General features: G+C 49.0%; 1 protein-coding gene across 4 annotated transcripts in view; it reads right to left on the bottom strand.

Annotated features, from left to right (window-relative positions):
* Positions 1-25,467, bottom strand: part of ITGAL (integrin subunit alpha L) — a 49,921-nt gene that overhangs the window by 10,874 nt on the left and 13,580 nt on the right. For 3 of the 4 annotated variants that reach the window (XM_032243200.1, XM_032243202.1, XM_032243203.1), the window contains 15 exons: positions 21,883-21,956; positions 21,643-21,775; positions 16,748-16,899; positions 15,949-16,086; positions 14,677-14,874; positions 14,405-14,535; positions 11,134-11,294; positions 10,877-11,028; positions 7,881-7,970; positions 6,171-6,224; positions 6,009-6,082; positions 4,907-5,048; positions 2,322-2,432; positions 1,827-1,906; positions 1,651-1,737 (listed from right to left, as the gene is read on the bottom strand). In XM_032243200.1, coding sequence (XP_032099091.1) covers positions 1,651-1,737; positions 1,827-1,906; positions 2,322-2,432; positions 4,907-5,048; positions 6,009-6,082; positions 6,171-6,224; positions 7,881-7,970; positions 10,877-11,028; positions 11,134-11,294; positions 14,405-14,535; positions 14,677-14,874; positions 15,949-16,086; positions 16,748-16,899; positions 21,643-21,775; positions 21,883-21,956 — 1,777 coding nt within the window. The remainder of the gene's footprint in view (positions 1-1,650; positions 1,738-1,826; positions 1,907-2,321; positions 2,433-4,906; positions 5,049-6,008; positions 6,083-6,170; positions 6,225-7,880; positions 7,971-10,876; positions 11,029-11,133; positions 11,295-14,404; positions 14,536-14,676; positions 14,875-15,948; positions 16,087-16,747; positions 16,900-21,642; positions 21,776-21,882; positions 21,957-25,467) is intronic. The other variant, XM_032243201.1, reaches the window with a different exon arrangement.

Here is a 25,467-nt window from a genome sequence, read left to right as displayed (position 1 = left end):
GAGGCAGGAGAAACTCTTGAACCCAACAGGCAGAGGGGTTGCAGTGAGCCGAGATTGTGCAACTCTACTCCAGCCTGGGCAACAGAGTGAGACTCTGTCTCTTAAAAAATAAAAAATTTTAAAAAAGCACTGGAGATCTGGGCTCAGACACTGTCTCCATCCTTCCTGGTCCTTCTGTCACTGAGCCAACTGGAAAAAGCCACTTGACTTTTTGAGTCCCCCCTCCTTTTTTTTTCAGACAGGGTCCTGCTCTGTCACCCAGGCGAAAGTACGATCTCAGCTCACTACAACCTCCTCCTCCCAGGTTCAAGGGATTCTCCTGCCTCAGCCTCCAGAGTAGCTGGGATTACAGGCGCCCACTACCACAATGCCCAGCTGTTTTTTGTGTTTTAGTAGAGATGGAGTTTCACCATGTTGGCCAGGCTGGTCTCAAACTCCTGACCTCAAGTGATCCACCCACCTCAGCCTCCCAAAGGGATGGGATTACAGGTGTGAACCACCACACCTGTCCAAGTTTCCTTCTCTACAAGCAAGAAAACCTGTAAGAGTTTTTTTTTTTAATAGCAAAAAACTGATATAATGTCCTCCATCTTTGTTGAAGAGGTCTTTACCCATCCTGCCCCTAGGCTAGGATAATTTTAGAGCACCGAGATAATATGCAAAAAACAGCAATCAGGTAGTTTTTAAAACTAAGTCTGGCATTAAAGGGGACATATATGAACAACTATGTTTTGTTAAAGGTTTCTAGGAGCACTGTGACCTGACCAAGGACTAAGACATTCCCAACCTCCATGTATCCTCTTCGGTGTCCAGATGTTTGTGCTCCTCAGTTACCTCTTGATCTCAACCCCTTCCTCTTCCCCCTACCCTTAACATTAAAGACGGTACTTTAGAACACTAGTTCACTATCTTCTGAGTTGCCTGGCTCTCCAGATAAACCTGCCTTTCTTTCCACCAACTCTTGTCCCTTGAATTTGGCTTTCAAGTAATAAGCAGCCAGACCCAGGTTCGGTGACACACCCAACCAGCGATCCCCATGGGTCCTTCCTGCACAGAGTCACTGACTGTATGTGCATGAGTTTGGTCTCTCCAACTTGACTATAAGTTCCCTGAGGGCAAGGGGTATTGTGATAACTTTTCTCCTATCTTCCCTGGCACTGCTGGCCCCCAGGAGGGGAGAGAATCTAGGGTGACTAAAACAGTCAGGAGCTTCGCTGAGGCTTTGGGGCCGAGACCCTGGCTTTAGTACCAGCTGTTGGACCTTGAGTGAGTATTGGCCTTCTCTGAGTCTCAGCTTGTTCATTGGTAAAATGGAAAGAAGCACAGCTGCCTCACAGAGGTGCTGAGGGTTCCAGGGAATGTCAGCAACCTCGCGGTGGAGCTGGCCCTGAGTCTGATATACTTTCAGTGTTCAGTGAGTTTTTTCTTCCATCAGTAAATGCTGATCCTTCCTCCAGCTCTTCCAGGCCCCCCACATTTTGGAATGTTGAAAACTGTTAGGGTTGTGGCTGTAATCAGTTCTGATGACCCGGGGGGGCTCTAGGAAAGGAAGGAGGTTCAGAAGGAGAGCCCCAGGGGGCAAAATCGGGGCCCTAGGTGGGGAGGCTGTGGTGGGAGGTGAGGACTGGCCGTCTGCAGGGAAGGACTTACTCCTGGATGAGGACGTTGATGGGGTGCAGGACAGGGATGCTGGTACTGGCCAAGTTGTCCTCCAGGAGGCCTGAGTCCTCATTGGTACTGCATTGGGGCAAGGAAGAGGCCAGAGTTAGGAGAAGGGCTTGGCCAGGTCTGAGACCAGGGCAGGGATGTGGGCGGGGCCTGCTCACCAGGTCACATTGGCGTGCAACTCGACCGAGTCCCCCCAGGAGCTGTTTACCAGTGTATTAAACATCATCTGCATAGCAACCTGGCAGGGAAGGAGAGGGGAATGGAAATGGAAGGGGCTGAGGGGCAGCCTGAGCACCTCACAGCCCCCACATCCAATCACTATCATCTCAGGGACCCCTTATCAAGTGCTCACTGCACCCCAAGCACTGAGCTAGGATTCTACCCATTGTAAAGATGAGACAAGTGAGGTTCCAAATGGCTAAGTCATGTCTATAAGGTCACAAAATGAATCACCCAATCCCAGCTTTGCGATTCCAAAGTCCAGGTTCTCAAACATGACACAAAACAGCTTCACATACATTTCTCTTAGAGTAGGGGCGAGGTATGCCCTTCCCGACAATCCCCCGCTCCCTCCTCCTGAGACAAGAGCTCCCTCCCCTCTGCCAGCTCAGAGCCCCTAGGCTGCTTGGTCCCTGGAGACTTGAAGCACTTACGGAGCGGCCTGCTCTGAAGATGGGAGCGCTCACGTTGCAAGAGAATGCCCTGGACAGAAGCTTGGACTCTGCAGGAAGCTCCTCACAGCTCACAGGGATCTGGCTATGGGGCTGGGAGTGAAAGGAGGGAACAAGCTTGTTAGTGAGCAAGGCCAAGGTTCCCTCAGAGGCCACCAGCCCTCCAGGCCCACCTCGCTCAGGGGCTCTGTCCCTGTCATGGCACCTTCTCAGAGGGAAAGGGTCCAAGAATCAGGGCTGCAGACAGAGGCTTAGTACAAAATAGTCACTGCAAGGTCGGGTCAGGTAGCTCACACTTGAAATCCCAGCACTCTGGGAGGCTGAGTGGGAGAATTACTTGAGGCCAGGAGTTCAAGATCAGCCTGGGCAACAATAAGATCCCATCTCTACAAAAAAAAAAAAAATTTAAATATAGAGCCTTACTGTGCCCAGGCTAGAGTGTAGTAGTGTGATCTTGGCTCACTGTAACCTCTGAACCCTGGGCTCAAGCAATCCTCCTGCCTCAGCCTCCCAAGTAGCTGGGACCACAGGGATGTGCCATCATGTCCGGTTAATTTTTGTATTTTAGTAGAGATGAAGTCCTCTATGTTACTCAGGCTGCACCTGAACTCCTGGGCTCAAGTGATCTGCCTGCCTTGGCCTCCCAAGGTGCTGGGATTACAAGCGTAAGCCTCTGTACGTGGCCTGCAAAAATTTTTTTAAGTTAGTTGAGCATAGTGGGGCATGCCTGTCATCCCAGCTATTAGGCAGCAGAATCACTTGAGCCCAGGAGACTGAGGCTGCAGTGGGCCATGCTTGTGCCACTAGACTTCAGCCTGGGCGACAGAGTGAGACCTTATCTCAAAAATCAAAGTTGGGTGGGGGGCTAACTGCAACACTATTTATAACGCTGAAAACTGAAGTGCTCAAACAGTTCAAAGAGATAACAACCGCTCAGTAAAGTGTGGTACGATCAGAAGAGACTAGTGTGAAGTTTTTAAAATGCTACTACCTCTATACATTCAGTAACCATTTTAAAAATCGGCCTGCTCCTGGGCCAAGCATTATGAAACCATTCATCTTCATCCCAATCTTGTCAAGGACAGATTTCAGTCTCAGACTGGGAAGGAAACAGATGAGGAAATAGGACTTTCCCACGGCGTCATCACTGAGTAACAGCAGGGATCCGTAAGACCTTGAACACAGAACTGTTTGACTCCAGTTATTTTTTCTTTTTCTTTTTTGAGATGGAGTCTCTCACTGTCATCCAGGCTGGAGTGCAGTGGCTCGATCTCTGCTCACTGCAACCTCCATCTGCTGGATTCAAGCGATTCTCCTGCTTCAGCCTCCCGAGTAGCTGGGATTACAGGCATCCGCCACGACACCTGGCTAATTTTTTTGTATTTTTAGTAGAGATGGGGTTTTACTATGTTGCCCAGGCTGGTCTTGAACTCCTGACCTCAGGTGATCTGCCCACCTCAGCCTTTCAAAGTTTTGGGATTATAGGCATGAGCCACCACACCCAGCCCAGTTTTTTGTTTTGTTTTGTTTTGTTTTCTCTGAGACAGTCTCACTTTGTCACCCAAGCTGGAGGGCAACGGTATAATCATGGCTCACTGCAGCCTCAAAATCCTGGACTCCAGTGATCCACTCACCTCAGCCTCCTGAGTAGCAGGACTACAGGCACACCCTTCACACCTGGCTAATTATTTAACTTTTTGTAGAGACAGAGTCTTGCTCTGTTGCCCAGGCTAGAGTGCCCTGGTGTGATCATAGCTCACTGCAGCCTCGAACTCCTGGGCTCAAGCACTCCTCCACCTCAGCCCCCCAGGTAGCTGGAATTGGGGGTGCACACCACCACATCCAGCAAGGAAGCATTCAGTGTTGCTGTATAAGAATGATTCAAGTGTTCATCAGCAGATAAAGAAGCAAAATATGGTCTATACATAAAATGGAATATTATTCAACCTTAAAAAGGAAGGAAATTTGGCCGGGCTCACTGGTTCACACCTGTAATCCTAGCACTTTGGGAGGCTGAGGTGGGCAGATTGCCTGAACTCAGGAGCCTGAGACTGGCCTGGGGAAAATAGTGAGACTCTGTCTTTATCTATTTATTTATTTTTTTGAGATGGAGGCTTGCTCGTAACCAGGCTGGAGTGAGTGCAGCGATGCCGTCTCAGCTCACAGTAGCCTCTGCCTCCCAGGTTCAAATGATTCTCCTGCCTTAGCCTCCCTAGTAGCTGGGACTACAGGCACACACTACCACACCTGGCTAATTTTTGTATTTTTTCAGTAGAGACAGGGTTTCACCATGTTAGTCAGGCTGGTCTTGAACTCCTGATCTCGGGTGCTCCTCCTGCCTTGGCTTCCCAAAGGGTTGGGATTACAGGCATGAGCCACCATGCCCAGCCTGAGGGTAAAACCTTGTACATCAGATCATACAGCTCTAGGCTGGGAACCCAGATGTGACCCTGAGACCCCTGTCCACCCACAGCTGTCTAATGTGTTCAGGCTGCCCTGGCCACCTGGGGTTCAAAGAAGAGCGCAGCGACAGCAGAACAGACGCCTGGTGCTGTCCTCTCACCCACCTTCAGCATCTCCACCTTGCGGAAGGAGAGTCCCTGGGGGAAGTGCAGGTCCAGCTGGACCCAGTAAGCATCTTCTCCCAAGTTACTCAGGCTCAGCTCCACAGAGAGGCTGGCAAAAGGAGTCAGACGCAGGGCTCTGGATCTGTGGGAGATGATCAGCGAAAAGTTAGGGTCCAAGATGGAGGAGGCAGGATCAGGGTAGGGAATATCAGAACTGAGGGATCTGGTGGGCCAGAAAGAAGTAAATCAAAACCAATCATCTTTCATGCTCAGCCTTTTTTTTTTTTTTTTTAATTCAGATAGAGGCTTGCTCTGTTGCCCAGGTTGGAGTGCAATGATGCAGTCTTAGCTTATTGCAACCTCCGCTTCCTGAGTTCAAGCGATTCTCCTGCCTCAGCCTCCTGAGGAGCTGGGATTACAGGCAGGTGCCACCATGTCCGGCTAATTTTTGTATTTTTAGTAGAGACAAGGTTTTTCCATGTTGCCCAGGCTGGTCTCAAACTCCTGACCTCAGTTGATCCACCCACCTCAGCCTCCCAAAGTGCTGGGATTACAGGCGTGAACCACTGCGCCTGGCCATGCCCAGCCTTTCAGTTTTGCAATTCTTGCAATCTCATTTACTGCTGACTGATGGGAGTTCCATGAAGGATTTGCTTTTTACTTTATTTCTTTTTTATTTTTTAGAGACATGGTCTTGCTCTGTTGCCCAGGCTGGAGTGCAGTGGCATGATCATAGCTCACTGCAGCCTCGAACTCCTGGGCTCAAGTGTTCCTCTTGCCTCACCCTCCTGAGTAGCTGGGAACACACGCATGAGCCACCGTGCCCAGCTAATTTTTAAATTTTTTGTAGTGACAGGGTCTTGCTATGCTGCCCAGGCTGGTCTTGACCTCTTGGCTTCAAGCAGTCTTCCCACCTTGGTTGGCCTCCTGAAGTGCTGGGATTACAGGCATGAGCCACTGAGTTCAGCCTTGAATTTCTCAGGAAAGGAAACTAAGGCCCAAGAGAGGGAAGCGGTGTCTCCAAATGACGTATCTGGTGAGTGGAGCTGGGGGTCTTAAAACAGAGTGGATGGGAGGCTGGAGGTGGAGCGGCCTTACTGACCTTGCAGTTGAGAAGGACACTCTCATGTTTGCCTCGCACTTATTGTCCTCCCCGCAGTTCTTCTCAAAAGGGATCTGAAAGGCCAAGAAGAAAGGAGTAAGAGGCTCAGACCAGGAGGGACCAGGCCCCAGGCCTCTCTGCCTGCCCCTCTTCCCGTCTTACCTCCCAGGTCTCCAAGTGCAGGGAGGGTCTCAGTATGGGTGGTCTGTCCTTGCCCTGTCGAGCAAGGGGAGTGGGCAGGATGGAGAGAGGAGAGATTAGCTGAGGCAGCAGACCTCATGAAGGAGGAATGGAGGGGCAGGAGCTTAGCTCAACTGGACTGGCTGTGGTTGGCCCTGCCCAGGAGCCAGCTCCCTTCCCAGGGTTGCCTCATTCCCCTGCCTCAGCCCACAGCACTTGCGCAGCTGTACTCTGGTGGCAGCTCTTTACTGCTTTTTAATTTTTAATTTTTTGAGACAGAGTTTTGCTCTGTTGCCCAGGCTGGAGTGCAGTGGCATGATCTCGGCTCACTGCAACCTCTGTCTCTTGGGTTCAAGGGATTCTCCTGCCTCAGCCTCCCAAGTAGCTGGGAGTACAGGCGTGCACCACCATGCCTGGCTAATTTTTTTTGTATTTTTTTTTAGTAGAGATGGGATTTCACAGTGTTAGCCAGGATGGTCTTGATCTTCTGACCTTGTGATCCACCCACCTCGGCCTCCCAAAGTGCTGGGATTACAGGCGTGAGTGACCGCGCCAGCTCTTTTTTTATTTTTTTAAGACAAGTCTCACTCTGTTGCCCAGGCTGGAGTGCAGCGGCACAATCTCTGCTCACTGCAACCTCTGCCTCCCAGGTTCAAGCGATTCTCCTGCCTCAGCCTTCTGAGTAGCCGTGATTACAGGTATGCACCACCACGCCTAGCTGATTTATTAAAAATATTTTTAGTAAGCCAGGTGCAATGGCTCACACCTGTAATCCCAGCACTTTGGGAGGCTGAGTCAGGTGGATCACTTGAGGTCAGGAGTTTGAGATCAGCCTGATCAACATGGAGAAACCCCGTCTCTACTAAAAATACAAAATTAGCTGGGCATGCTGGTGTGTGCCTGTAATCCCAGCTACACGGGAGACTGAGGCAGGAGAATGGCTTGAACTCAAGAGACGGAGGTTGCCAAGATCGTGCCATTGCACTCCAGCCTGGGTAATGAGAGCAAAACTTAGTCTCAAAAATATGTGTGTGTGTGTGTGTGTGTGTGTGTGTGTGTGTGTGTATAGAACTTTTTTTTAATAGGGTTTTTGCCACGTTGGCCATGCTGGTCTCGAACTCCTGGCCTCAAGCAATCCACTCGCCTCAGCCTTCCCAAATTGCTGGGATTGCAGGCATGAGCCACCACACTGGGTTGGCTCTTTTTTTTTTCTTGTTTAGAGACAGGGTCTCACTTTGTTGTTGCCCAGGCTAGAGTGCAGTGGTGCAATCGTAGCTCAATAGCTCACTGCAGCCTCAACCCTCAGGGCACAAGTGATCCTCCCTGCTCTGTCTCCAGGGTAGCTGGGACTACAGGGGTGCACCATCACACCCGGCTAATTTCTTATGTTTTCTAGAAAGGGAGTCTGACTATGCCTGGCTGGTCTCAAACTCCTGACCTCAAGTGTACCATCACACCCAGCTGATTTTTGTATTTTTAGTAGAGATGGGGTTTCACCATCGAACGGTTGGCTGGGCTGGCCAACTGTTCGACTTGAGGTCACTCGAACTCCTGACCTCAAGTAATTCACCCTCTTTAGTTGCCCAAAGTGCTGGGATTAAAGGAGTGAGCTGCCTGGCCATTAGATGGTCGCTTCTTGCCAAATGGATTTCTCTGAGAAACTCTGCACCATTCTTAGCCATCTCTTCTTACCGCCCTTTGGTCCCTCGGTGTCCCTTCCTCCTCCCAAAGAGAGAAATTCAGGGAGACATTGACGGGGGAGATGAGGTCTTGAACACATACCTGAGGGTGATAAGAATACAGCCTGTGTCATGAATCTAACCTTTACCACACTTCCAATTAGATGTATACCTTGTCAGCATTTTACAAATGATGAAATTCTGGTAGTTATTTGTCTAAGACCCTACCAGTAGTGAAAATCCATTGGCTACATAGCAGGTGTTTGCCCAGGGGGCTTCTCAGCACAGGTGTCATCCCCCGCCCCAGTTCCCCAGCAGACATCACTAATCGATCCCAGCACTTTTTCCCACTGTGTCTTAACAGAAGCCTCTGAATCTTTGACATAGGCAGTCATTATCAAAGCTTACATAAGAAAATTCCAGAATAACCAGAATATCCTAGTTGTAGAATTTTGTTCCTTGAGAGCAGGGCTGGGTCTTAGTCACTTTTTATTACCTATGCCTGACACTGGCATTCTGTAGGTACTCAAATTGTTTTTCACCTAAAGTTTCTACTAATCCCAAGAGGTAGGTATTATTACCCCAACATTTATAATAAGGAGAAAAAGCTCTTCCTTTCCTTTTTTTATTTCCCTTCCTTCCTTCTCTCTTCTCTTTTCTTCTTTTCCTTCCTTTCTACCCTCCCTCCCTCTCCCTTCCTTCCTTCCTTCGTCTCTCTCTTCTCTCTCTCTCCTTCTCTTTCCTTTCTTTCCTTCTTCCTTCCTTCCTTCCTTTCTCTTTCTCTTTCATCCTTCCTCCCTCCCTCCCCTACCTCTAGAAAAGAAAAAAGAAAAAGAAAATGAAAACTGAAAAGATGGCACAATTGTCCTATGAACTGGAAGTGACAGAGTCAAGATTTGAACCCAAATCTGTCCAAATCCGAAGTCCAGGTTCTTTCCACCATGTCACACTGCTTTCTTTTCTGGCAAATTTATGTTTAAAATGTCTAAATCTTGTAAGAGGTGGAATTCGAGGGGGCAGAGAGGCACTTAGCGGAGGTTTGAATGAAATCGAAGGTGATTTGATCATTGAAACTGGGTGATGAGGGCCTTGGGATTCATTAAACTATTTTTTTCTAGTTTTATATGATTCACATTCCCCATAATAAAAAGTTTAAAATGGGCCGGGTGCGGTGGCTCATGCCTATAATTCCAGCACTTTGGGAGGCCGAGGCGGGTGGATCATGAGGTCAAGAGATCAAGACCATCCTGTCTAACATGGTGAAACCCCGTCTCTACTAAAAATACAAAAATTAGCTGGGCATGGTGGTGCGTGCCTGTAGTCCCAGCTACGTGGGAGGCTGAGGCAGGAGAATTGCTTGAACCCAGGAGGCGGAGGTTGCAGTGAGCCCAGATCATACCAATGTACTCCAGCCTGGGGAACAGAGTGAGACTTCATCTCAAAAACAAAAAGTTTAAAACAAACTTCAAATTCTTATGCCCCAATCCTATACTGTCTTGTATAAATTTTTTTTGAGATGGGGTTTTGCTATTATTGCCCAGGCTGGAGTGCAATGGGGCGATCTCAGCTCACTGCAACCTCCACCTCTGGGTTCAAGTGATTCTCCTGCCTCAGCCTCCCGAGTAGCTAGGATTACAGGTGCCTCCCACCACACCTGGCTAACTTTTTGTATTTTTTGCAGAGACGGGGTTTCACCATGTTGGCCAGGGTGGTCTTGAACTCCTGACCTCAAGTGATCCACCTGCCTCAACCTCCCAAAGTATTGGGATTACAGGCATGTGCCACTGTGCCCAGCCTTTTATGAAATATTTAAGAGAACATAATAATTTGATATCAATTTCATTTTTACACAGGATTGCTTATAAGCAACTGAATCTGGGTATTTCAGAAGTTGTTTAAACTTTGTTTATTTTTGAGACAGAGTCTCACTCTGTTGCCAAGGCTAGAGTGCAGTGGCACAATCACAGTTCACTGCAACCTGCACCTCCTGGGTTCAAGCAATCCTCCTGCTTCAGCCTCCCAGGTAGCTGAGAATACAGGTGTATTTCACCAAGCCTGGCTGATTTTTTTGTATTTTTTTTTGTAGAGAAGGGGTCTCGCTATGTTGCCTAGGTTGGTGTTGAACTCCTAAGCTCAAGCGATCCACCTACTTCAGCCTCTCAAAGTGCTGACCTGAGCCACTGTGACAGCCCTGTTTAAACCCTTTTAAAAACTTTTTTTTGCCACGTACCATACATGAGACTTAATTTAAAAACTTAAAAAACTTGGCTGGGCACAGTGGCTCATGTCTGTAATCCTAGCACTTTGGGAGGCTGAGGCAGGTGGATCACCTGAGGTTGGGAGCTCAAGGCCAGCCTGATATTTTGTAAAAATACAAAATTAGCCAGGCGTGGTGGTGCATGCCTGTAATCCCAGCTACTCGGGAGGCTGCTACTCAGCTGTGGTGGAGGTTGCGGTGAGCGGAGATTTCACCATTGTACTCCAGCCTGGGCAACAAGAGTGAAACTCTGTCTTGAAAAAACAAAATAAAACAAAAAACACAACTTTTTCTGGGATGCATGATATGTACCTGGCAAATAATGAAATGCTACGACGACTGAATATTCTATAAAAATGGCTAACATGGTGAAACTCTGTCTCTACTAAAGATACAAAAAAAAAAAAAAAAAAATTAGCCAGTGTGGTGGCAGGTGCCTGTAATCCCAGCTACTCGGGAGGCTGAGACAGCCTCTGCTTGAACCTGAGAGGTGGAGGCTGTAGTGAGCCAAGATCAAGCCACTACACTCCAGCCTGGGTGACAGAGGGAGACTCTGTCTCAAATAAATAATATAAAACATTTTAAAAAACCCACTAGAACAAAATATGCTAAAGGCGTTATTACTACCGTTGCACAGGAGAAGAAGCGTCAGCACAGAGGGATCAAGTAATGTGTCTCCCAGCGGATAGTGACAGAGTTGATCCTGCCCCTGCAGGCAGCTCATCCCAGAGCATTGGGACTGACTCCCTTACCGGGAAATGGAATGAGAAGTCATTGCAGGACATGCTGGTGGTGACAGCTATGTTCCTGCTGAGTTCTTGTCTCCCTCCTGGGAACAACCCCCGGCTTCTGGTTCGGTGGCTGTCCAGCTGCAGGGTGTAAGTGAGATTGGCAACCAGGCGGCCTGGGCAGGGCAGAAAAGGCAGGAGTTGAATGGTGGGGGATCCTGGGGCCGTAAGCATGGATTTGGGGTGGCAGCTGCCCTGGGGAGCAGGAGGAGAGCTCTGACCTTGGAACTGGGGGATGAGAGACTTGATCTGGAAACAGACTGTGATATTAATGCCTTCCTTCATCTTGTTACTCGCTGAATAGAAGCACTCCACTTCATGCACTGGGATCTCAGCTGGAGAGGAGGACATCAGGGTGACAACATCCACCACGGGCCGGGAGCTGCAGGGCAGAAAGCAACCAAGTCTCTCCCTCCATCCCAACCGCACGCCCCCCTCAGATGTGGGCTTCTGCCCGCAGAGCCCAGAGAACTCTCCTTCCCTAAAGCAGACCTCAACATGTCACTGTCTCCTCTTGAGAAAAATAATAATGATACTTTCTATTTATTTATTTTGAGATATAGTCTCACTCTTTTGCCCAGGCTGGAGTGCAGTGACATGATCACAGCTCACTGCAGCCTCAGCCTCCCAGGCTCTAGTGATCCCCCCATCTCAGCCTCCCAAGGAGCTGGGACCACACACATGTGCCACCACACATGGCTAATTTAAAAAAAATTTTGTAGAGAAGAGATCTTCCTATGTGGTCCAGGCTGGTCTTGAACTTAGCTCAAGCAGTCCTCCCACCTTGGGCTCCCAAAGTGCTGGGATTATAGGTGTGAGCCACCACGCCTGGCCAGTAATGATGATGATTAGAGCTCCCAGTGCATTCTCGCAGCTTCTGACCCATTTTCCATGAAGAGTAAGCTCTTAGGAAGGGAAATCATACTCAGTTACTTTCATGTTTACATTTTAGCCTTTGAGGATGCTTGCATGAATTTTATTATGCTTCATAATAAAAAATTCCAGCTTTTTGTTGTTATTGTTAGAGACAACCTCGCTCTGTCGCTCAGGCTGGAGTGCAGTGGTGCGATCTTGTCTCACTGCAACCTTCACCGCCTGGGTTCAAGCGACTCTCCTGCCTCAGACTCCCAAGTAGCTGGGACTACAGGCATGTGCCACCATGCCTGGCTAATTTTTTTTTTTTAGTAGAGATGGAATTTCACCATATCGGCCAGGTTTGTCTCAAACTCCTGACCTCGTGATCTGCCTGCCTTGGCCTCCCAAAGTGCTGAGATTATAGTCGTGAGCCACTGCGCTCACCCTATGTATTGCTTTTTTGTGATGGGATCTCACTGTGTCACTCAGGTTGCAGTGCATTGGCATGATCACAGCTTACTGCAACCTCGATTTCCCAGGCTCAAGTCATGCTCTTGCCTCAGCATCCCAAGTAGCTGGGTCTACAGTCATGCACCACCATACCTGGCGTATTAAAAAAAAAAAAAAAAAGTGCTGGGCATGGTGGGCAGATCACTTAAGGTCAGGAGTTCAAAACCAGCCATGGCCTGTCTCTACTAAAAATACAAAAAATTAGTGGGGTGTGGTGGTTCACACCTGTAATCCCAGTTACTTGGGAGGCTGAGGCAGGAGAATCACTTGAACCTGGGAGGTGGAGGTTGCAGTGAGCCAAGATCATACCACTGCACTCTGGCCTGGGCGACAGAGCAAGACAATGTTTCAAAAAAAAAAAAAAAACCAAAGCAAACCAAAAAATGTACAGATCGTGTCCCACTATATTGCTCAGGCTGGTCTCAAACTCTTGAGCTCAAGTGATTCTCCTGCCACATGTCATCTCAAAGTGCTGGGATTACCCACATGAGCCACCACACCCTGCTAATTTTTAATTATACATTTTCCAACATATAAGCTCTCTCCCCAGTGCCTGATTTAAGGCAGAAAATGTCACTACCATTTCAAAGATGAGGAAACATGGGTCCCAAGAAGCTAAGTGGGCAGGGTGTAGGGCTCCTGCCTACTAGAGAGGCTGAGGCAGGAGAATCACTTGAACCCAGGAGGTGGAGTTTACAAAAAAAAAAAGGCAGCTAAGTGACTGGAGTAACAGCATCCCAGAAGTAAATGGCAGAGGCTTAACTTGATTCCAGGTCACCATGTTCTAAAGCTATGCTTTTCCTGATCCCATGATATTCCTTCTCTATGAGGTTTCAGTGTCAGATAGCCCTGGGTGCGCATCCCAGTTCCATCACTGATGGCCTCTGTTCAACCTGGAGTGAGACATGAAGGCTCTATAAAAAGTAAACCTACCTAACAGGGCTTCGTGAAGACCCAATGAGCTCATGCCTACAAAACATCTGCACGGGGCCTGGCACACAGTAACTGCACAGAGAATGTGGCCAGGTGTGGTGCCCATGTCTGTAATCCCAGCTACTTGGGAAGTTGAGGCAGAAGAATCCTGTGAGCCCAGGAGTTTGAGATCAGTCTGGGCAAAGTAGCAAGACTGTATATTTTTTTCTTTTTTTTTTGAGATGCAATCTCACTCTGTTGCCCAGGCTTAAGTGCAGTGGCACGACCTTGGCTCACTGCAACCTCTGCCTCCTGGGTTCAAGCGATTCTCCTGTCTCAGCCTCCTGAGTAGCTGGGATTACAGGTGCCTGCCATGCCTGGCTATATTTTTTTGTATTTTTAGTAGGCACAGGGTTTCACCTTGATGGCCAGGCTGGTCTCAAACTCCTGACCTCAAGTGATCTGCCTACCTCATAAGACCGTATCTTTTTTTTGGGGGGGAGGGTGGTGTGGGGTTCAGAGTTTCTCTCTTGTTGCCCAGGCTGGAGTGAAAAGGTGCAATCTTGGTTCACTGCAACCTCTATCTCCTGGGTTCAAGCCATTCCCTGCCTCAGCCTCCTGAGTAGCTGAGATTACAGGTACTCACCATCACACCCATCTAATTTTATAATTTTAGTAGAGACGGGGTTTCAACATGTTGGTCAGGCTGGTCTCGAACTCCTGACCTCAAGTAATCCACCTGCCCTGGCTTTCCAAAGTGCTGGGATTACAGGCATGAGCCACCATGTCCGGCCTGGAAGACCATATATTAAAAAAATAAATAGATCATACACAGTGTCTCCTGCCTGTAATCCCAGCACTTTGGGAGGCTGAGAAGAAAGGATAGTTTGAGATCAGGAGTTTGAGACCACCTGGGGCAACACAGCAGGTCCCCATTTCTACCAAAAAAAAAAATAATAACCAGGTGTGGTGGCAAGCACCTGTAGTCCCAGCTACCTGGGAGGCTGAGGTGGGAGGTTCGCTTAAGCCCAGCAGTTTGAGGCTGCAGTGAGTTATGATCATGTCACTGCACTCCAGCCTGAGCGACAGAGAAAGAACTTTTCTCTAAAAAAAAAAAAAAAAAAAAAAACCCTAAATAAATAAATAAAAAATATATAAACAAAACAAAGGATAACAGCTGGGGTCATCAGGTGGGACCCGGGAGCCCCGTCTCACCTCAGCACGATCATCTGGCCCTCAGCCCCCACAGCCACATCTGCCAAGCCGTCCCCTTCAAGGTCCTTCACCCCATGGATGGAGCGTCCAAACCACCGAATTCCTGAGAGCACTTGGGTCCCTTCTATCCGCTGAGAGCAAGAGAGAAATTCCCGCTAAGCTGAAGAGAGGCAGGTTGGAAGGAGAGAAGGGTTGGGCTGGGGAGTGGGGTTTGGGCTTGGGGGCTTCGGACACCCAAAACTGGAATGTGATTGGCAGGCAGGGTACCTCACCTGACTTGGTTGGGGGCTCAGCCCCCCATGCCTTCCATTGAAGATGTACACAGCCCCCTGCTCCTCCAGAGGGGCCCCCACAGCCACATCCACCAGCCCATCGCCATTGATGTCTGTCAGGGCGGTGATGGCCTCTCCAAACCGCCCGAGCGGGTAGCCGGGGTTCCCCCGCAGCTCTGAGACCTCTTCAAACCCCGACTAGGAAGTAGCAAGAGACAGGTCACACCCAAGTTACTCAGCAAGCTGTCACAGAACAACTGAGTGAAGAACGCTAAAGAAATATAAGACGGGGTCCCTCGCAGAATTCGAACGGGGCTGTCAGATAACTATGGTTCAAGCACCAGCCAACCTCTTGCTGTCTGTGTTACCTTGTGGCTTCAGATATCCCCTTACTGAGCCTTGGGGTTTCCGTTTATATATATATACTTTTTTTTTGATAATTTTTTTTGAGACAGTCTTGCTCTGTCGCACAGGCTGGAGTGCAGTGGGATGATCACAGCTCACTACAGCCTTGAACTCCTGGGCTCAAGTGATTCTCCCACCTCAGCCTCCCAAGCAGCTGGGATGACAGGCAAGTACCATCACACCTGACTAACTTTTTAACTGTAATTTATTTATTTTTATTTTTGTAGAAACAGGATCTTGTCATGTTGCCCAGGCTAGTCTTGAACTCCTGGCTTCAAGGAATTGTTCTGCCTCAGGCTCTTAAAGTGCTGGGATTACAGGCGTGAGACACTGCACCCCAGGAATTCCTATGTATAAAATAAAGCTTGTGGGATCTCAGCAGGTGGTCATGAGGAAAGTGAGGTCGTGATCTATAAAAAGTTTGGCGCTGCCTGCCAGGCGCAGTGGCTCACGCCTGTAATCCCACCACTTTGGGAGGCTGAGGTGGGTGGATCACATGAGGTCAGGAGTTCAAGACCAGCCTGGCCAACATGGCAAAATCCCGTCTCTACTAAAAATACAAAAATTAGCTGGGCGTGGTGGTGGGTGCCTGTAATCCCAGCTACTTGGGAGGCTGAGGCAGGAGAATCAGTTGAGCCCAGGAAGTGGAGGTTGCAGTGAACCAAGATCACACCACTGCACTCTAGCCTGGGTGACAAGAGTGAGACTCCGCCTCAACAAAAAAAGTTTGTCACTGGACCCTGTACACAGTATCTCACCAGTGAGGATTCACTCTTGCCTGTCTATTGTTCTAAAAGTTTAATCACCACATGGCCAGACAGGGAAAACCTTCTCCTCCTACCCCTTAGCTCCAGATCCTGGCCCCACCTGTCTTCTCTGGTAGATAAACACCCGGCCTCCTCTCTGCTCCCCATAGAACAGCGGGGCGCCAATCAGCAGCAGCTCCGTCTCCCCATCTTGGTCCATATCCACGCTGCACAGCTCCCCACCGAAATAAGAGCCAATCTGTGGAGAGAGGCAGGTGTCTGGAGAAGTGCCTGTGGGAACAGCAGGGGCTGGCAGGGAGATACCTGTACCGAGCTCATCTTCTGCCACTCCCTCAAATGCAGGTTCCAGTCCTGGATCCACCCCTAGTCTATGTGCATTAAGACAAGGTGGGCTCTTTGAGGTTCAGTTTCTTTCTTTCTTTTTTTTTTTTTTTTTTGAGACAGAGTCTCATTCTGTCACCAGGCTAGAGTGCAGTGGCGCAATCTCGGCTCACTGCAACCTCTGCTTACTGGGTTCCAGCGATTTTCCTCCCTCCGCCTCCCGAATAGCTGAGACTACAGCGGCGTGCCACCACGCCCAGCTAATTTTTTAGTATTTTTAGTAGAGACGGGGTTTCACCATGTTAGCCAGGATGGTCTTGATCTCTTGACCTTGTGATCCACCTGCCTCGGCCTCCCAAAGTACTGGGATTACAGGCATGAGACACCACGCCCGGCCTCAGCTTCTTAAACTAGAAAGGGAAGTGACAGGGCTTACCTCTGTGTTATGAGGGACAAATATGATCGTGTTTACATAGGGTGTGCCACATGGTAAGTGGATGAGCGTTCAAAGGACAGCAGAGAGTGTGACCTGTGTCCCGCCAGCCCCTGGTCTGCAGATGCCCTCGGGCTGTGCTCACCTGGGTCCCATTGATTGCCTGGACCTGGCTCCAGCGTCCTCTGCCCTCTGGCTCTTGGAACAGCAGCACTCGGCCCATATGCTGGTATCGAGGGGCTCCCGAGGCCAGCAGCCAAGTATTTTCCCGGGAGGGCAGCCATGTCATGGTGTACCCTGAGGAGAGGGTGCGGGGCATGGGGTTCAGAACACAGAGGATGCTGGAAGAAGGTGGCAACACCCAGCAGGAGACGGGCAGGGGCCCCAGGGAATTGGGTTAGTAGCAGAGATGCATAGAGACAGCTGAAGATCTTCTGAGAAAAGCAGCCATGTGCTCCCAGCAGAACAAATCCTACCATCTTGGGGAGTCTCCAACTGTGGGTGACATGCACACCCCCAGGGAAAAGCAGCCATCACCAAAGATGGAGCGTGGAGCCTCTTCTGAGCCTCAGTTTACCTGAGGATTAGTAAAGAACACTCCTTTTTTCTTTTTTAGAGACAGAGTCTCTCTCTTTTGCCCAGGCTGAAGTGAAATGGGGTGATCTCGGCTCATTGCAACCTTTGCCTCCTAGGTTCAAGCAATTCCTCTGCCTCAGCCTCCCAAGTAGCTGGGATTACAGGCGCCCAGCCACGATGCCCAGGTAATTTTTTTTGTATTTTTAGTAGAAACAGTTTCTTCATGTTGGCCAGGCTGGTTTTGAACTCCTGACCTCAGGTGATCCACCCACCTCAGCCTCCCAAAGTGCTGGGATTACAGGCATGAGCCACTGTGCCCGACCTCTTTTTTCTTAAATAATAAAATAAAATAGGATATGTTAGTCAGAAGAATGCAAAGTTGGCATGGATATTAAAAATAAAGCATGTCTGGGCCAGGCAGAGTGGCTCATGCCTGTAATCCTAGCACTATTGGAAGCCGAGGCAGAAGGATCACTGGAGACCAGAATTTTGAAATCAGCCTGAGCAACATAGAGAGACCCAGTCTCTATAAAAACTTACAAAAACTAGCCAAGTGTGATGGTAGACGCCTGTGGTCCCAGGCACTAGAGAGGCTGAATGCTGGAGCCCAGGAGTTCAAGGCTCCAGTGAACTACGATGGTGTCACTACACTCTAGCCTGGGTGACAGAATGAGACCCTCTCTCTAACAAAATAAAATAAAGCAGGAAACTTGAAAAAATTTCATGCTTAAAGATATGTCAGTGGACGAGGAGGCTCACACCTCTTTGGGAGGCCAAGGTGGGTGGATCACCTGAGGTCAGGAGTTTGAGACCAGCCTGGTCAATATGGTAAAACCCCATCTCTACTAAAAATACAAAAAATTAGCCAGGCACGGTGGCATGTGCATGTAGTCCCAGCTACACAGGAGGCTGAGGAAAGAGAATCACTTGAACCCAGGAGGTTGCAGTGAGCCAAGATTGTGCCACTCAAGCCTAGGCAAGAGAGAGACTCGGTCTCAAAAAAAAAAAAAAAAATGTCATGTCAGCCTGTCTTAATCTCACACTTTCTGTAATGAGGTTCTCCCTCTCAGATACTGGGGCAACCTCTATAGAATGTTTGGGGAAACAGGGAATTGGACCCAGGATTGGGCTACAGCCAGGAGCCACCCAGCAGGAATGCTCTGGGATGAGTCACTGACCTCATCTGATGGTCTCCATGCAGAGCTGTTGAAAGCAAGTGAAGAAAACAGCTGTCCAAGGCCCAACAGCACATGGGAGGAAGAGTGAAGAGACGGAATCCCTTCCCTATTGTCTTACGGAGTCCAGAAGCACAAGGGTTAAGAACTTCAACTCTGGCCAGGTGTGGTGGCTCACCCTTGTAATCCCAGCACTTTGGGAGGCCAAAGTGGGCGGATCACCTGATGTCGGGAGTTCAAGACCAGCCTGACCAACATGGAGAAACCCAGTCTCTACTAAAAATACAAAAAATTAGCCACGCGTGGTGGCTCATGCCTGTAATCCCCGCTACTCAGGAGGCTGAGGCAGGAGAATCACTTGAACCCAGGAGGCGGAGGTTGCGGTGAGCTGAGATGACACCATTGCACTCCAGCCTGGGCAACGAAAATGAAACTCCATCTCAAAAAATAAAAATAAAAAAGAACTTCAACTCCTTGAACTCAGTGAGACAAGGTTTAAATCCTAGTGCTACTGTTTCTTAGCTGTGTATTCTTAAGTAAATTGCTTCATGCCTCTGCACCTCAGTTTTCTCATCTACAAAAAGGGAAGAGGCTGGGCATGGTGGTTAACGCCTGTAACCTCAGCACTTTGGGAGGCTGAGGCAGGAGGATTGCAGAAAGCCTGGAGGTCAAGGCGGCAGTGAGCCAAGATGGAGCCACTGCACTCCAGCTTGGGTGACAGAGCGAGACCTCATGTCTAAAGGAAAAGAAAAGGGTCTGGGTGCAGTGGCTCACACCTGTAATCCTAGCACTTTGGGAGGCCAAGGTGGGTGGATCACGAAGTCAGGAGTTCTAGATCAGCCTAGGAAACATGGTGAAACTCTGTCTCTATTAAAAATACAAAAATTAGCTGGGCGTCGTGGCACACACCTGTAATCCGAGCTACTCGGGAGGCTGAGGCAGGAGAATCACTTGAACCTGGGAGGCAAAGTTTGCAGTGAGCTGAGATCACGTCACTGCACTGCAGCCTGGGTGACAGAGCAAGACTCCATCTCAAAAAAAAAAAAAAGAAGAAGAAGAAGAAATCTCATACTGCTATAAATAATTACCTGGGGCGGTGGGAGGGTGTGTTTTGAGAGTTAAATAAGACATGGATATAAAATGCTTAGTGCTATGCTAGTGATACCTAAACTGAGATCTGAAGGACAGTAGCATAGTAAACACTCAGATTCTATCTATCCACACATATGTATATATTTATGTGTACATATAGTGGGGTGGGTGTCTAACTAGAGATTGAACTTTTTTTGTTTTTTTTGAGACAGAGTTTTTCTCTGTCACCCAGGCTGGAGTGCAGTGGCACAATCTCAGCTTACTGCAACCTCCGCCTCCTGGGTTCAAATGATTCTTCCGCCTCAGCCTCCTGAGTAGCTGGAATTACAGGCACATGCCACCATGCCTGGCTAACTTGTTGCATTTTTAGCAGAGACGGGGTTTCACCATGTTGACTGGTCTCAAACTGCTGACCTCAAGTGATCCATCAGCCTCAACCTCCCAAAGTGCTGGGATTACAGGTGTGAGCCACCATGCCCAGCTAGAGATGAAACTTTAGAGTTCTTTCTTTTTTTTTCTTCACTGAAGCCTTAACCTCCCAGGCTCAAGTGATCCTCCCTTCTCAGCCTCCCAAGTAGCTGAGACCACAGACATGCACCACCATACCCAGCTAATTTTTTTTTTTTTGCAGGGGACAAAGTCTTTCTCTGTCGCCCAGGCTGAAGTGCAATGGTGCAATCTTGGCTCACTGTAACTTCTGCCTCCCAGGTTCAAGTGATTCTCCTGACTCAGCCTCCCAAGTAGCTGAGGCTACAGGTGTGTCCCACCATGCCTAGCTAATTTTTTGTATTTTTACTAGAGACAGGGTTTCACCATGTTGGCCAGGCTGGTCTCGAACTCCTGACCTCAGGTGATCTTGGACAATTCAAGTGGAAGAAGCCTCAAAAAGGGGTGGCCAGCCCTCTTACTAATAAGGCAGGTTGTTTTAAAATGTGCCTGGGATTTAACATAGAGGTGTGACTGATGATATAGAGAGTCACTGTCATTGAAACACGTTTACTACTCACAGTTCCTGGAGGCAGGAGGCACTGCAGGCCACGAAGGGCCAGATGGGGAAACACCAGATTAGTGGAGAGTCAGGAGGAGCCAGGAAAGAGCATGGCCCAGAGCTCTTCTTGTGGTTTCCACAAGGAAGGGTGGCAAGCTAGGTTGGCAAGTTCAAGCAAGTTTAGGATTACACAGTTTGAATTATTTTGGCTGGCTTGGGGCTATAGCAGTGGCCTCTGGTTGATTGGTGCCTGACCCTGGGCTGATTTAGGGCAGAGAAAATATTGGCTTGGTGTGTAAGGATTAGACAAAGGAGATGGCTGGGGATATGGGCTCAGAATTGGCTGGTTTGCATATAAAAGGCATTTTTTTTTTTTTTGAGACTGAGTCTTGCTTTGTCACCCAAGCTGGAGTGCAGTGGTGTGATCCTTGGCTCACTACAACCTCCATCTCCAAGGTTCAAACAATTTTCCTGCCTCAGCCTCCTGAGTAGCTGGGATTAAAGGCACCCACCATAACACCTGGCTAATTTTTGTATTTTTAGTAGAGATGAGGTTTCGCCACATTGGCCAGTCTGGTCTCGAACTCCTGACCTCCGGTGATTCACCCGTCTTGGCCTCCCAAAATGCTGGAATTACAGGTGTGAGCCACTGCATCTGGCCCTGTTTTTTGGTTGCTCTGTTGCCCAGGCCAGAGTGCAGCGGCGCAATCTCGGCTCATCGCAAGCTCTGCCTCCTGGGTTCAAGCGATGCTCCTGCCTCAGCCTCCAGAGTAGCTTGGACTACAGGCGTGCACCACCACACCTGGCTAATTTTTGTATTTTTAGTAGAGACAGCATTTCACCATGTTGGCCAGGCTGGTCTCAAACTCCTGACCTCAGGCAATCCACCTGCCTCAGCTTCCCAAAGTGCTGGGGTTACAGGCATGAGCCACCATGACTAGCTACAAGGCATATTTGCAGGCAAGTTGTTCACTGTCTCTAGGAATTTGCCAGCCCGGGACAGGTAGCTTCTTCAGGATTAGCACGGTCCCAAGATGTCAAAGCATCAGAAAATACAGATAATTAATTATGAATGTTATAATCATATTTAAACTCTGAGTTTGTTCATGCTGGTTGCTTAACTGCTTTCATTATTCTTCTGAAAGCCAGACTAAGTAACCATCTGACCCCTAAAACCAGAAGACCCCAGTAGAAAAGAGAAATACTCACCCAAATAGCCCGCCCTCACTTCTGGTGTCAATGGTTCATTCCCAATAAATGTGTGATCCTGTAGGTCTGCCTTCAGGTCGAGGAATCCCCCAGCCCAGTCCTGGGCTCCTACTGCCCCCACGACTGCATGGCCCTGCCCAGGGAAGGAGATAAGCCAGTCAGTTAACCACCAAATCACCCCGCCAGAGCCAGCTGCACTCCCGAGACACCCACAGCCCACTGCTCCAGCCCAGCACGCACCCTGCTGAGGTCAGCACTGATGCCACTGGAGGACAGCTCCATGTCGAAGGAGGTCAGGTCCTGTTTGCTTGTGCCTGGGGGACAAAGCAGAGAACAGGTGAGACCCAACAGCTGTTAATTCAGTGAAACAAACTCACGGCAGGAGGAGGAAGAAGTGAGGCATTGACCTCTGGGCAAGGTAGAAGGTAGGGGTGCAAGAGTCAGGCAGACCCAGTAAATGGCTTAATGCTGAGTTGGCTTTCTCATGTAATACCCTGGGAGCCCAAGATTTGTTTGTTTTTGATACAAGGCCTTGCTCTCTTGCCCAGGTTGGAGTGCAGTGGTGCAATCTCAGCTCACTGCAGCCTCTGCCTTCTGGGTTCAGCTGATCCTCCTGCCTCAGCCTCCCAAGTAGCTGGAATTACAGGTGTGCACCACCATGTCCAGCTAATTTTTGTATTTTTGGTAGAAACAGGATTCCACCATGTTGGCCAGGCTGGTCTCTAACTCCTGACCTCAGGTGATCCACCTGCCTTGGACTTCCAATGTGTTGGGGGATGACAGGTGTGAGCCACTGCGCCCAGCCTCCAGATTTGAATATCCGATTACCTATCTCTGTGTGTCCAAGACACAGCTCTTGGTTTCTGCTCTGACTCAGGCCTTTCATGTCAATGAATGACACCCACATCCACCTAATGAACCCATGCTAAGAAACCAAATCCACCTGGAGTCTTCTCTTTCCTCCATCCCATCTCCAACACATCACCAAATCATGGTAGTCCTGCCTTTGAAATACACTCTCATGCCAGGCGCGGTGGCTCAAGCCTGTAATCCCAGCACTTTGGGAGGCCGAGGCGGGTGGATCACGAGGTCAAGAGATCGAGACCATCCTGGTCAACATGGTGAAACCCTGTCTCTACTAAAAATACAAAAAATTAGCTGGGCATGGTGGCACGTGCCTGTAATCCCAGCTACTCAGGAGGCTGAGGCAGAATTGCCTGAACCCAGGAGGCGGAGGTTGCGGTGAGCCGAGATCGCGCCATTGCACTCCAGCCTGGGTAACATGAGTGAAACTCTGTCTCAAAAAAAAAAAAAAAGAAAGAAATACACTCTCTTTCTTTTTTTTGAGACAGGGTCTCGTTCTGTTGCCCAGGCTAGAGTGCAGTGATGTGATCATAGTTCACTGCAGCCTCAAACTCCTACACTCAAGATATCCTCCGATCTCAGCATCCCAAGTAGCTGGGACTACTGGCATGTGCCACTCTGCCTGGCTCATATAGCTTCTCCTTTCTTAAGAACTATTCACCAGCTGGGAGTGGTGGCTCACGCCTGTAATTCCAGTACTTTGGGAGGCCAAGGCAAGCAGATTACCTGAGGTCAGGAGGTCAAGAACAGCCTGGTCAGCATGGTAAAAACCCCCTCTCTACTAAAAATACAAAAATTAGCCGGGCGTGGTGGCACATGCCTGTTATCCCAGCTACTTGGGAGGCTAAAGCAGGAGAATTGCTTGAGCCGAGGAGATGGAGATTGCAGTGAGCCAAGATTGTGCACTCTGGCCTGGCTGACAGAGCAAGATTCTGTCCCGTGACCCCCTGCCAAAAAAAAGAACTCTTCATGGGCTGGGTGCAGTGGCTCATGCCTGTAATCCCAGCAGTATGTGAGGCTAAGGCAGGAGGATTGCATGAGCTAAGAAGTATAAGACCAACCTGAGCAATATAGTAGAAACTCTGTCTCTACAAAAAAATTTAAAATTAGCCAGGTGTGTTGATGTGTACCTGTAGTTCCAGCTACCCAGAAGGTGGAGGCAGGATTGCTTCAACCCAGGAGATTGAGGCTGCAGTGAGCCACGATCACCCCACTGAACTTCAGTCTGGGCAGCAGAGCGAGTCCTTGTCGCAAAACAACAACAAAAAACTCCTTCGTGATTTCTCATCAATCTTCACACTGAAATCCAAACTCCTTCTGAGGGCCTGGAAGGCCCCTACCTCCCTGCCAACCTTCTCTCTCCGTCCCTCACTGTGCTCCGGTCACATTGAACTTTTTCCATTTTCCCAGCATGCCCAGCCCCTGGCCCTGGCACCTGTGCTTCTCTCTGCCTGGAATGCTCTCTGCCCTCATTCCAGCTTCCTCACATTGCTGTTTGAATCTCATCTTTCATATCTCAGCTCAAAAGCCAGTTGAGAGTAAATTAAAAAAAAAAACAAAACATTTTTTTAATTTAAAATTTAAACATTGAAAAAATGTTTTTTAAAAATTCACATTTCGTTTGTATTGTTTATATAGACATGGGGTCTTGCTGTGTTGCCCAAGCTGGATGATTGCTTCTTTGTTTTTGTTTGTTGTTGTTGTTGTTTTTTTTTTTTTTGATGGAGTCTCGCTCTGTTGCCCAGGCTGGAGTGCAATGGCACGATCTTGGCTCACTGCAGCCTCTGCCTCCTGGTTCAAGCGATTCTCCTGCCTCAGCCTCCTTAGTAGCTGGGATTACAGGCAACTGCCACCATGCCCAGCTAACTTTTTGTATTTTCAGTAGAGACACTGTTTTCACTATATTGGTCAGGCTGGTCTCAAATTCCTGACCTCATGATCCGCCTGCCTCAGCCTTCCGAATTGCTGGGATTACAGGTGTCAGTCCCCACACCTGGCCTTTTTCTCTTTTTTTTGAGACAGTGTTTTGCTCTTGTCACCCAGGATGGAATGCAGTGGCACAATCTCAGCTCACTGCAACCTCTGCCTCCCGGGTTCAAGTGATTCTCCTGCCACAGCCTCCCAAGTAGCTGGGATTACAGGTACCTGCCACCACACCCAGCTAATTTTTATATTTTTAGTAGAGATGGGGCTTCACCATGTTGGCCAGGCTGTTCTTGAACTCTTGACCTCAGGTGATCCACCCACCTCGGCCTCCAAAGTGCTGGGATGACAGGCATGAGACACCATGCCCAGCCCATTGCTTCTTTAACTGAATTGAACACTAAGGCCGTGTCCTAGCAAAGGAGACTTTCCTGTAGGAATCACATATCTTTCGGTCGACTAAGTTTCTGGGCAGATGTCCTCCATAACCAGTCCTCCATCCAGTGACCACAATAAAAATCTTCTCTTATTCTAGGCCAGGAAAGAAGACATGTGGGTTCTTCATACTGGCCCCTGCCAGTCTGCCCTTCCGAAGTAATGTGGAGCCTAAGATAAGTGACAGTGCAACAGCTGAGCAAGAAGGGGGAGGAATTACATTCACTCTGCAGGGCTCGGATCACACCAGCAAGATACAGGTCAGGCCTGGATCAACCTGAGCTCCAAGAGAAGATGGAATTTCAGAAAGAAATATCAGAGGGCCAGGCGCAGTGGCTCACGTCAGTAATTCTAGCACTTCAGGAGGCCGAGGCGGGTAGACTGGTTGGGACCTGGAATTCGAGACCAGCCTGGGCAACACAGCGAAACTACTGCCTCTACAAAAAATACACACACAAAAATTAGCCAGGTGTGCTATCACACACCTGTAGTCCCAGCTACTTGGGAGACTGAGGTGGGAGGATCACCTGAGCCTGGAAGGTCAAGACTGCAATGAGCTGTGATCATTCTATGGTACCCAAGCCTAGATGACAGTGAGACCCT

The sequence above is a fragment of the Sapajus apella genome, unplaced genomic scaffold, assembly GCF_009761245.1.
Source record: "Sapajus apella isolate SASKATOON/1434 unplaced genomic scaffold, GSC_monkey_1.0 scaffold51, whole genome shotgun sequence".
Taxonomy (NCBI): domain Eukaryota; kingdom Metazoa; phylum Chordata; class Mammalia; order Primates; family Cebidae; genus Sapajus; species Sapajus apella.
The sequence above is the reverse complement of the archived record's forward strand: the minus strand, read 5'-3'. Positions and strand labels throughout refer to the sequence as shown.